This window comes from Lycium barbarum, chromosome 11 (assembly GCF_019175385.1).
Source record: "Lycium barbarum isolate Lr01 chromosome 11, ASM1917538v2, whole genome shotgun sequence".
In the NCBI taxonomy this organism is placed as follows: domain Eukaryota; kingdom Viridiplantae; phylum Streptophyta; class Magnoliopsida; order Solanales; family Solanaceae; genus Lycium; species Lycium barbarum.
The window spans coordinates 24564199-24576656 of record NC_083347.1 but is presented as its reverse complement, the minus strand read 5'-3'; the positions used below and the strand labels follow the sequence as shown (position 1 = coordinate 24576656).

Below are 12458 nucleotides of genomic sequence, written 5' to 3'. Positions count from 1 at the left end.
TCGAGGAGGACAAGATCGGCTACGATCACCGTTCCCGAGGATTGCAGCTTCCTTTCTCGCCCGGTGGGCGTGGCAAGCTATCTGAGGCCTCTTATCTCGGACTCGGACAAGCGAAAGATGAACGCGGTCCCTTGGTAGTGCCTCATTAACGAGGGTATGCATGCGGGCAACCGGGTAAGTTTATCGGCCATCTCTGCATAATCCCACTGAGAATTTTAGTCTTGTTTGTTCAAGTTTTTAACTTGCTTTATTTTCAGAGTGTGGTGCTCGTCAACGAGGCTTTCGTCCGTGCCCAACAAGAGGTGGACGATCTCAAGGGCCAGCTGGATGCTCAAAGCCGTGAGACAGAGAAATTTTTGCACCTTCTACGGGTGAAGGAGGATGAGTTGAATCAGGCAGTTACTCTTTCCAACCTCCGACCCGAGCTCGACGCAACAAAGGCCGAAAATCGTCAGATAAAAGGTGAGCTGGCCGCGATGACCGAATATAACCGGAGTCTCGAAGCTGACAAGATCGGCCTTAGCTGAGACAACACTCAATTATCCTCAAGGCTTGGTGAGTTTGAAACCACCGTCGCTCAACTCCGGGAGGAGCTGGACTCTGTCAAGTCCGATGCTACGAGCATGGTCGAGAGGCATTGGCAGCTTGAATCCGAGAATGCCCGGTACAAAGAGCGCATGAGGGTGTTCAAGGAGAAGGCAGAAAAGAGGGCCCAGATATGTGCCGATCTAAGAGTCGAGCTCGAAGAGACAGATGATGCTAATGACACTCTCAAGGCCGAGCTCTTGTCGGCCATCCAAATGCAAAATGTCCTTGGAGAGGCTCGAGATGTTCTGGCGGCAAAGTTAGCTCAGGCCGAGGCCGATTTGGAAGAGGCTCTGAAGAGCGTGGAGGCCGCCGAGGCTCATGCTACTATTGCTGCTGAATATGAGAAATGGAAGTCTCGTCGGATCACCCTCGAGCAAGCCGAGCGCGGCTTTACGGATCTTCCGGCCCTGATTCTCGAGGCTAAAAGAGTCGAGGAAGAGGCTAAGGGTGCCCTCGGGTCTGACTCCGACGACTCTGAGCGGACAGTGTCCGAACCCTTCGGATCCAGCCATGTCGGATAGATTATCGCCTGTACTTAGCCTTTTTATTTTTTACCCTTTGTAGGAGTCTCCGATGTAAAATCCTTTGTATAAATAGAACATGTATTTTCCTTGATTCTTTACTTTATTTGAATGTGTGTTGTGACTTCCGACCGAATTGCCGGACGTTTTAAGGAGTCATTATTTCTGACTATGCCTAAATATCGGCTTTTCTCTTTATCCGGTACATTTTGTACGGGAGTTTTATGCATTTTTTGCCCGTGGGACTTATCTTATGCGTTGTGAATTCGGACGTCTTTTAATCACGACGGGCATTTTTAGGGTCGGTATTTTTCGGCTACCTAAATCTCAGCCTTAGCAGAATTTTGATGTAAAAGTCCCTGTTCGTGGGATTAATTATTTTGGCTCGGATCACTATGACCTCGCTGCCTTTGTCGAATTTCGATCGTAGTACCCGGTATCGGGTATATGAATGAAGTAGTGCCGAAATACGGCGGTAATCATCGGGGTAAAGTGCTTTACCAGGAAGACATCCGAGATATCGTTATTAAAACTTTCGATAATTTTTGCATTGCAAGTATTTATATACACGAGAATGAACTTTTTTCTTCTGCCTTTGCCGTAGCAAATACTAAATGGACACGTTTCATTCTGATCGTTTGGTCCTTACATCAGAACTTAATGCAGAAGGTCCGGTTCTTGGTTTTGTCGTAGCAAATATCGCGTGGACACGATTCATTCTGATCGTTTGGTCCTCACATCGAAACCTGATAATTTAGGTCCGGTTTTGTTTGTTGAGCTCCTCCGATTTCCTCTAATCGGGGTAAACTGTGAAGTGGGTATTATAGTCCCCTAGCGCTTATCCGAGCTACAAGATCGGGTGAGTGCTATTAAGTCCCCACTCGTAGGGTGCGACCCCGAGTATCCGGACGTTTGGCCTTTAGCTTCGTCGAGTAACACGTTGTACTTGTTGCCTCATTAAAAACCTTGTCAGAAAACCCATTTTGGGATAAAACCGTACTAAGGAAAAGAGTGCAACACGTGTTTTCAGATCTAGATTCTTTTCTTTACCCGGTACACGACTCCCTACAAAAAGGAGAGGTCAAAATAGAAAAACACGGAGAGTCCATACCTTAGCCGTAGTGTCTCTTCAGATGAGTCACGTTCCAATTATTTCGCAACCGTTGCCCGTCTATGGATTCCAACTGGTACGATCCTTTATCAGTTACCTCGGTTATCTTGTACGGTCCTTCCTAGTTCGGACCCAGTTTTCCTTCGTTGGGATTCTTGGTGTTCAAGGTAACTTTTCGAAGCACCAAGTCCCCAGCTTGGAAATGGCGAAAACTGGCTCTCCGATTGTAGTACCTTTTCACTCTCTGTTTCTGGGCTGCAATACGGACCAACACGTTTTCGCGAAGTTCATCCGTGAGGTCGAGTTTTATGTCCATGGCCTCCTCGTTTAACTCCTCGGTCGTATATCTAAACCAGAGAGTCGGTTCGCCAACTTCTACGGGGATAAGGGCTTCAGCCCCGTAGACCAACGAGAAAGGAGTTTCTCCCGTGCTCGCTTTCGATGTGGTCCTGTAAGCCCACAACACCTCCGGTAATACTTCCCTTCAGTGATGTTTTGACGCTTCAAGTCTCTTCCTCAGATTTTGGATTATTTTCTTGTTCGTGGATTTCGCCTGTCCGTTCGCACACGGGTGATATGGAGTTGATACAATTTTCTTGATCTTCAACCCTTCGAGGAAATCGTTGACTTTGCCGCCCACGAACTGAGGACCATTATCACAAGTTATCTCAGCAGGGATGCCAAAACGACAGATGATGTGATCCCATATGAAGTCAATGACTTCCTTTTCTCTAATTCTTTCAAAGTCCTGCGCTTCAACCCATTTGGAGAAATAATCAGTCATAAACAAAATAAAACGGGCTTTACCTGGTGCCCATGGTAACGGACCGACAATGTTCATTCCCCACTTCATGAATGGCCAGGGTGACACCACCGAATGCAGTAACTCCCCGGGCTGATGAATCATCAGAGCATGTCTCTGACACCCGTCACATTTCCAGATAAAATTCTTTGAGTCTTCCTCCATCAGGTTCCAATAATAACTGGCCTTGATAATCTTTCGGACCAGAGCATCAGTACCGGAATGGTTGCCGCATGTTCCTTCGTGCACCTCCCTCATCACATACTCTGTTTCTCCGGGACCCAAACACTTGGCCAGGGGCCCGAAGAAAGATCGTCGATACAATTGGTCGTCTACCAAGAAAAAACGCGCAGCTTTGGTCCTTAGTGACCGTGATTTTTTTGGGTCATTCGGGAACTTCCCATCACGCAAGTAGTCAATGTATTTGTTGCGCCAATCCCAAGTTAAACCCATTGTGTTTATTTCGGCATGTCCGTTTTCTATCGTCGTGTTCAACAAGTGCACCGTAGTCCCAGGGTTGATTTCTTCTCCTTCGATCGAAGATCCCAAATTCGCCAATGCATCGGGTTCGCTGTTCTGCTCCCTCGGTATATGCTGTATGGTCCATTCTTTAAACCGGTGTAGTATCACTTGGACTTTTTCCAGATACCTCTGCATCCGTTCATCCTTGACCTCGAAGACGCCGTTTGCCTAGTTTACGACCAAGAGCGAATCACACTTTGCCTCGATTATTTCAGCCCCCATACTTCGGGCTAACTCCAAACCTGCAATCATAGCCTCATACTCGGCTTCATTGTTAGTCAATTTAACAGTTCTAATGGATTGTCGAACAGCATCCCCGGCCGGGGTTCTAAGGACGATTCCTAGCCCGGAACCTTTAAGGTTCGAGGCCCCGTCCGTATGTAGCGACCAAATACCCGAGGCTTTCTCTGAGGTTAGCAGAAGTTCTTTCTCGACCTCGGGGACCATAGTCGGGGTAAAATCTGCCACAAAATCGGCCAAGATCTGGGACTTGATGGCCGTTCGCGGTTTGAATTCGATATCATATCCGCTAATTTCTACGGCCCATTTAGTTAATCTACCCAATAATTTCGGTTTATGCATGATGTTTTTTAGGGGGTAAGTAGTCACTACACATATCAGATGGCATTGAAAGTAGGGCTTGAGCTTTCTAGAAGCACTTACCAATGCCAATGCCAATTTTTCCAAGTGGGGATAACGGGTCTCCACATCCCCCAAAGTTCTACTTACATAATAGATAGGGAATTGCGTACCTGATTCTTCTCGGACCAAAACGCCACTTACCGCTACCTCGGAGACAGCAAGGTAGAGAAAGAGCTGCTCGTCCGCCTTTGGCGTGTGCAACAGCAGTGGGCTGGACAAGTATCTCTTTAATTCTTGTAAAGCTCTTTGGCACTCCGGTGTCCAAACGAAGTCGTTCTTCTTCCTCAGTAAGGAGAAGAAGCGATGATTCTTGTCCGAGGACCTCGATATGAAGCGACTCAACGCCGCTATCCTTTCGGTGAGCCTCTGTACTCCTTTGACGTTATTCACCATCTCGATATCCTCGATGGCCTTGATCTTGTCGGGGTTGATTTCGATCCCCCGGTTTGACACCATGAAACCCAAAAATTTACCGGACCGGACTGGACCCCGAAGGCACATATTTCCGGGTTGAGCTTCATGTTATACTTGCGGAGCACGTCGAAGGTTTCCTGCAAATGTTTTATATGGTCCTCTGTTTCCAGGGACTTGACCACCATGTCGTCAATATAAACTTCTATTGTTTTCCCTATTTGTTCTTCGAACATCCCATTAACTAGGCGTTGGTAAGTTGCACCGGCATTTTTTAATCCAAAAGGTATGACATTATAACAGTAAGTCCCATATCGGGTAATGAAGGATGTTTTCTCTTGATCCTCCGGGTGCATCCGAATTTGGTTATACCCGGAGTAGGCATCGAGAAAACTTAACATCTCAGGCCCGACCGTCGCATCAATCATTCTATCGATGTGAGGCAACGGAAATGAATCCTTCGGGCAAGCTTTGTTTAAATCCTTGTAATCAACACACATTCGAAATTTATTACCTTTCTTCGGCACCACTACCACGTTAGCTAGCCAGTCTGGGTACTTTACCTCCCGGATAGAGCCTATTTTCAAAAGCTTAGTTACCTCGTATTTTACGAAGGCGTGTTTTGCTTCCGCCATGGGCCTTCTTTTCTGCTTCACCAGGGGAAACTTCCCGTTTAAGCTGAGCTTGTGAGTTGTTACTTCCAGTGGTATACCTGTCATATCTATATGGGACCACGTGAAGCAATCTCCATTAGCTCGAAGAAATTCAATTAACTTGTTCTTGAGCTCCGAGGTTAACCCCGTGCCCAGGTATACCTTTCTGTCCGGTAGGTATTCGAACAAGATGATCTGCTCCAGCTCCTCTACTCTTGACTTGGTCGCATCCGAGTCATCCGGCATGACGAATGACCTAGGTACATCGAAATCATCCTCTTCATACTCCGGGTCCAACCTCGTGTGCTTTGATTGCTATTTGGCGTTCGGTCCTCCGGTTGGATCCTCTTCCTTGTGATCCGATTTTTTGGGCTGAGGTATCGCCTCCTCGACCGCGAACATCTCCCTTGCAGCGGGTTGTTCACCTCGGATGGTTTTTATCCCTTCCGGGGTTGGGAATTTCAGCAGCTGATGTAATGTTGAGGGCATGGCCCTCACGCTATATATCCCAGGTCTACCCAGCAGTGCATTATACTTCATGTCCCCTTCGATTACATAGAACACCGTTTGCTGGATAGTGCCATTGATGTTCACCGGCAATGAGATCTCCCCCTTTGTGGTTTCGCTCGCCATGTTGAACCCGCTGAGTACCCGGGCTACCGGTACGATCTGATCGAGCAGCCCTAGCTGTTCGACCACCCTCCACCGGATGATGTTGGCCGAGCTACCTGGGTCAATCAAAATACGTTTAACCTGAGTTTTAAAGATAAGTACAGAAATTACCAATGCATCATTATACGGTTGAATGATGCCTTCTGCATCCTCATTGCAGAAAGAGATAGAATCCTCGGGTAAATAATCCCGGTTGCGTTTTTCGCGAACAACAGAAACCCTGGCCCGTTTCATCACCGGCCCTCGAGGGGCATCGGTACCCCCAACTATCATGTTGATTATATGTTGGGGTTCTACTGGGTCGGCCTTTTTATGAGTCTCCCTTTCCTTGTAGTGACTTTTGGCTCGTTCACTCAGCAATTCTCGGAGATGACCATTCTTCAGTAACCGGGCTAGCTCCTCTCTTAGCTGGCGACAATCCTCGGTTCTGTGACCATGGGTTCCATGGTATTCACACACCATGCTCGGGTCCCGTTGGCCCGGATCCGACCTTAGAGGTCTTGGCCATTTTACATCCAGGATACAGCCAATAGCCGAGACGAGGCCCGAGGTGCTGACGTTGAAGTTGTACTCTGATATCTTCGGCAAATCCTTGTTGTCGGCAGAGCTTCCGGCATCGCTCCTGAATGAGAGACCCCGACTGTTCGATGGGCGCTCGACCCGTTTATCACCCCGACCGGAGAAATGGCTCGGGCCAACCCTGGATTTCTCCGACCTAAAGCTTGGCTTCTCCGGATGGGAGTACGGCCAATACCTTTCCCTTGACGATCCGGCCTCCGTTTCGTAACCTTTCCTTGTTCTTTCAAAACTTTTGTTCACATTTATTGGCCCCGGGGGAAGCTCGAGTTGATCATCCTCCACCCGAATCTTCGACTCGTATCGGTTATGGACATCAGCCTATGTCACAGCCTCGTATTCGAGCAAGCTTTCCTTTAATTTGAACGAAGTCGTTGAGCTCCGAACATTGAGCCCCTTCGTGAAAGCTTGTGCAGCCCATTCCTCCGGAACCGGGGGGAGCTCCATTCGTTCCCTTTGGAATCGGTTGACAAATTCACGCAGTAATTCATCGTCTCTCTGGGCTATACGAAAAATATCTGCCTTACAGGCTTGCACCTTTTTGGCACCGGCGTGAGCTTTTATCAAGGCATCGACGAGCATTTCGAAAGAAGTGATCGAATGCTCGGGCAGATGGCCGTACCACATCAACGCTCCTTTTGACAGAGTTTCCCCGAACTTTTTCAGCAATACCGATTGAATTTCGTCTTCCTCCATATCATTGCCTTTTATAGCGCAGGTGTACGAGGTCACGTGCTCGTGTGGGTCCGTTGTGCCGTCATATTTCTGGATATCTGACATTTTGAACCTCTTCGGGATTAGTTTCGGAGCTGCACTTGGAGGAAAAGGCCTTTGGATGTACCTCTTCGAATCCGTCCCTTTCAGCAAAGGCGGAGCCCCCGGGATTTGGTCCACCCGAGAGTTGTATGTTTCTACCCTCTTCTCGGTCGAGTCTACTTGCTTTGCCAAAGTTTCAAGCATTCTCAGAACCTCGGTGGAGGAACCAGCTCTGGACCCATCACTCTCAACCATCTATGCCTCATCTCTTCTGGGTTCAGCAACACCTTTCGCCTCCTCCAAGGTCGTTTTATCCTTTCCGTTTTGCAACCGGCTATTGCGACTCCCTGTTCGGCAATTACCGCTCTCTGTTCCTGCAACATTTCAAAAATTAAACGTAAGTCAATATTATCATTCGGGGTATCCGGTTATTTCCGGCCCTGAGTCCGGGACAAAGTAATTGAATTGTGTGTATTTAAAGGGTTAGTGGCTGGTTGGGCGGCATTCTCCTGGTCCACGATGTTTTGACGGTTGAGGCCCTCCCTCGAATTAACGGGGTTAGGGTCAGCGGGGTTTGGTAATCCTCGTGGTCCGCTGCCTTCATTTTCGGCCACGATCTCGTTGTTGTTGACGTGACCAGATTGCCCACTGTCAGCCATCTGATCCGTTTTTTCAGAGACGAACAGAAGATATTTTTGGTTTTACGGGTAAGATAGGGATCAAGATCAAAGACCACTATTATCCTAGCCCCACGGTGGGCGCCAAACTGTTTACCCTGAATTTGGATAATCAATTAAATTTGTGAGTGAGGTATAGGATATGTGGTTATGCCTTAATCTATTTGATAGAAAAAAGAAATATATAAATATGCTATGGCGAAGCAACTGATAATCAGAGGTTTGCTATAGATTTATATGTCTACTAATATGAGTGTCACTTGATTGAATAAATTTAAGAGATGAACACAATAAATTTGGACCGAAAATCCGATATTTGGGAGAGAGAGAGAGTTTATATATTTTTTGCTATTACAAGAGTTCTTGATATGAGGAGGCCAACCCCTCAAAAGTGGGCAATGACCCTTATTTATAGCGTTGCCTCATGGGCTTCATACAATATGAGAAACTAAAAAATAAAGAAAAAATCTGCAGTGGATTAGGTTGGGTTAGGTTGGCCGTACGGTCTGACACCCGTACGTTTGGCAGTTGAACATGGCAGGACGTTATCGACGCGTGGCAGTCGCGCAACGGATCTCCCGGACCAACGGCCACGATCAAACGGACTAACGGCCTTGATCTAACTGACTAACGGCCTTGATCAAACGGAGAAACGGATCAACTCGGCTATGGGAAAACCCCGACCAAATAATGTCCTTCCCTCTCTTCCCTCGGTCTCTGGTCTTACCGGTTTAACACACATCCGGTTTTTACCGTATACAACATCTATTTTTCAATTAGGATTAACAAAATAAGAAAAACTACAATCAAACTATAACAGCTTTAGTCTAAAAAAATGCCCTGGAATTAGAGAGGTCGGTTGATCAGATCTTAATCAATCTTCCTGGAATTGTCGTGATGGATATTTCGAGGAATGAGCTTGAATTTGTTGTCAAAAAGAAGCAAAATTTATTACTAGCACAATTTAATTAGTACAGATAACTTAATTTGTCGAGGATCGACACATGGTACCTAGGCAGTCATTTTCACAAGAAAATATCTAGTACAATAGTAGGAGGTACATTATACATAGAAGAGGAACGAATAATTGATACCGCCTCCACATAAATTGATACTCTTTCTTTTTTAGTTTGTTCAAATGAGAATACCGCCTTTTTAGTACTCCTTAATTTCTAAGATATCATTTCACCCTTGATGACGTACTCATATAACCATTGCAATGTGAGGTTTATTTAGAAGTTCTTAATTAAATTTCCTTGGGCAAGTGCAGAAAGCGTTTCTGTTCTTAAACTTTGTGCCCTGTCAAATAACGATCATAAAAAATGAAGTACAGGGAGTATAAAGCTTTCAGCTGGGGTCAATTTTTCTGGTTCAGAAAATATCTTTAACGAACCACAACAAATTGATTAGGAGTATATATCATGCTAACAACTAAAAACACCAAGTGTTATAAAGTCTGTTGGCAAATTAATATACATTGATATTAAACCACCAAGGATTATAAAGTCTGCTGTTAAGTAAATATATATTGATATAAAAACACCAAGGGTCATAAAGTCTGCTGGCAAGTTAATATATATTGATATAAAATATAAGGACCCTTTGGATATGCGATAAGGTTAGATGCGGCGAACTGGATTCCTTAAGCAGATTTGGGACCATTCGGAATCTCCATTGGGTTACTTAGATTGTCAACGCTTTAATGTCTATATAAACACATCTAAAGTGTCTCCAGTTAAAACATCAGCTTAGCTTCTTCTTTAGCATTTTAATCAAATATTTAATTTTTGTAAAGAAAAAAATGGGTGATATTGAGGGATCACCTGGGAGTTCTATGCATGGAGTCACTGGTAGAGAGCCAGTTCTTGCTTTCTCAGTGGCATCTCCAATGGTGCCAACTGATACCACTGCACATTTTAAAGTGCCAGTTGATTCTGAACACAAGGCAAAGAATTTCAGGTTCTATTCATTTTCCAAGCCTCACGGTCTAACCTTTCAGCTCTCCTGGTTTTCTTTCTTCACCTGCTTTGTTTCAACTTTTGCTGCTGCCCCTTTAGTTCCAATTATCAGGGACAATCTTAACTTGACCAAAGTGGATGTTGGTAATGCTGGAGTTGCTTCTGTTTCTGGAAGTATTCTATCTAGGCTTGCAATGGGTGCAATTTGTGATATGTTGGGTCCTAGATATGGATGTGCGTTTCTCATAATGTTAACAGCCCCACCTGTGTTTTGCATGTCTTTGGTATCTTCAGCTGGTGGCTATGTTGCTGTTAGGTTCATGATTGGGTTCTCACTCGCGACATTTGTGTCTTGTCAATATTGGATGAGTACCATGTTTAACAGCCAAATTATAGGGCTTGTTAATGGAACTGCAGCTGGATGGGGGAACATGGGTGGTGGAGCTACTCAACTCATTATGCCTCTCCTCTATGATTTAATTCAAAGAGCAGGGGCTACTCCCTTTACTGCTTGGAGAATTGCATTCTTCATTCCTGGATGGTGTCATGTCATCATGGGAATCTTGGTCTTAACTCTTGGCCAAGACTTGCCTGATGGTAATCGTGCTTCCCTACAGAAGCAAGGTGGTGTTTCTAAAGATCAATTCTCCAAGGTAAGTCCATTTCTAATACGTATAATTTTGTATTCCCATCTTAGCGAAATATTTAAACTGATTACTCTTTTATTTTACTTAATTATGTCTTCAACATCTGATTCCCAATTTAAATGAAAGAATATGTTTAGCTAACTATTCCGTCTCTATCTTTTCACAGATATTGTGGTATGCTGTAACAAATTACAGGACATGGATATTTGTCCTGCTCTATGGATACTCTATGGGAGTTGAATTGACCACTGATAATGTGATTGCTGAGTACTTCTTTGATAGGTCCGATTTGCATCCATAATTAATTGAGCTTTCCTTTACAAACAATACTACTTAATTTTCGTCGCCAAATTAAGGGAAATAATCTTTGTTTAAAAATTTATGTAGATTTGACTTGAAGCTTCAGATGGCTGGAATCGTAGCTGCTATATTTGGTATGGCTAACCTCTTATCTAGACCTCTCGGAGGATGGTCATCAGACTTTTCAGCCAAACTTTTTGGAATGAGGGGCAGATTATGGAACCTATGGATCTTACAAACACTTGGTGGAGTTTTCTGTATCCTCCTCGGAAAAGCTAACACGCTTCCCCTAGCAATTTTTTGGATGATCATATTCTCCTTAGCCGCTCAAGCAGCAGAGGGAGCTTGCTTTGGTATTATTCCCTTCATTTCACGACGATCATTAGGTATAATCTCAGGTATGACAGGAGCTGGAGGCAATTTTGGTTCTGGACTGACACAGCTCTTGTTTTTCTCAAGCGCAAAATACTCAACAGAAACAGGAATAACTTACATGGGGTTCATGATCATAGCTTGTACACTTCCCGTAGCATTGGTTCATTTCCCACAATGGGGAAGCATGTTCTTGCCTCCAACAAAAGACCCTGTCAAGGGTACCGAAGAGCACTACTTCTCAGCTGAGTACACTGAGGCTGAGAAGCAGAAAGGTATGCACCAAAATAGCATCAAGTTCGCCGAGAACTGTCGGTCGGAACGTGGAAAGCGTGTGACTTCAGCACCTACTCCGATTACTGGAACGCCAAACCATGTTTAAGTCTCTCAGCACAATATGAAAGAATGGGTGCTTTAGAAAAACTTACTCGTATAGTTTTTCGGTGTTTGCACAAACACAAAAAAAGGAGCTTTCACTACCCTATCATATGATTAATCAATGTGTATTTCCATTTAATATTATGAGATTATTAAAATCAAAACAGTTGATTTTGTGTGAAATCCACTACAAGAATGAACACTTTTGTCTATCAATTTCTTTTTTTTTTTTTTTTGCCATATGTTGACGACAAAAAAATTGTTTTATGCGTCGTGGGAACGCTGATGTTTAAAGTCCATGGTGCAGTAATAGGTGTTTTTGGAAAAATTTATTGTTGGAGAACTAGCGTGGTATCTCAAAATTGAGTGCCCCTCATTGGTTTGGAAAAATCTTTCTCCTTCACTTGATTAAAGAATTAGAGGAAATGGGTTGAATTTGCCCTTCAACTTCGCAAAATGGTGTAGAGTTGCCCTTCATTAATTGTTTCGGTCAAATCTATCCTTATAACTAACATGGGCTAGATTTGTCCTTACTGACTAACAATACAAGCTTTCCAATACTTTTTTATGAAGGAAATGGGTCTAAGTTGCCCTTGAACTATTTTGTGTGATTTAAATTTGCTCCTGAACTTTAACAACTGGATTATTATTATGGTGGAAGCACCCCCTTGTTTTTCATTATCAGAACCTTTAATATCCAGGTCTTTGTATCCCAAGGTCAAATTAGCCACCAAAAATAATTATCAATTGCACCTCCAAGAATGGAGTTCTAATGGAAGCTTAACCATAAGGATCCTTTACGCTATTCTCAAGTACTCAGTTTTTAATTCTCGATATGCTTGAATTCATGTATGTTTAGTGATACATATTGC

The 12458-nt window shown here is 44.4% G+C and overlaps 1 protein-coding gene across 1 annotated transcript; it reads left to right on the top strand.

Moving 5' to 3' along the window:
* Positions 1–9689: 9689 nt before the first annotated feature.
* Positions 9690–11733, top strand: LOC132617879 (high affinity nitrate transporter 2.4-like). Its single transcript, XM_060332949.1, has 3 exons — positions 9690–10542; positions 10703–10818; positions 10924–11733. Exons 1-3 carry the CDS (start codon positions 9733–9735, stop codon positions 11588–11590), a joined length of 1593 nt encoding a protein of 530 aa, XP_060188932.1. The 5' UTR covers positions 9690–9732; the 3' UTR covers positions 11591–11733.
* Positions 11734–12458: the final 725 nt, after the last annotated feature.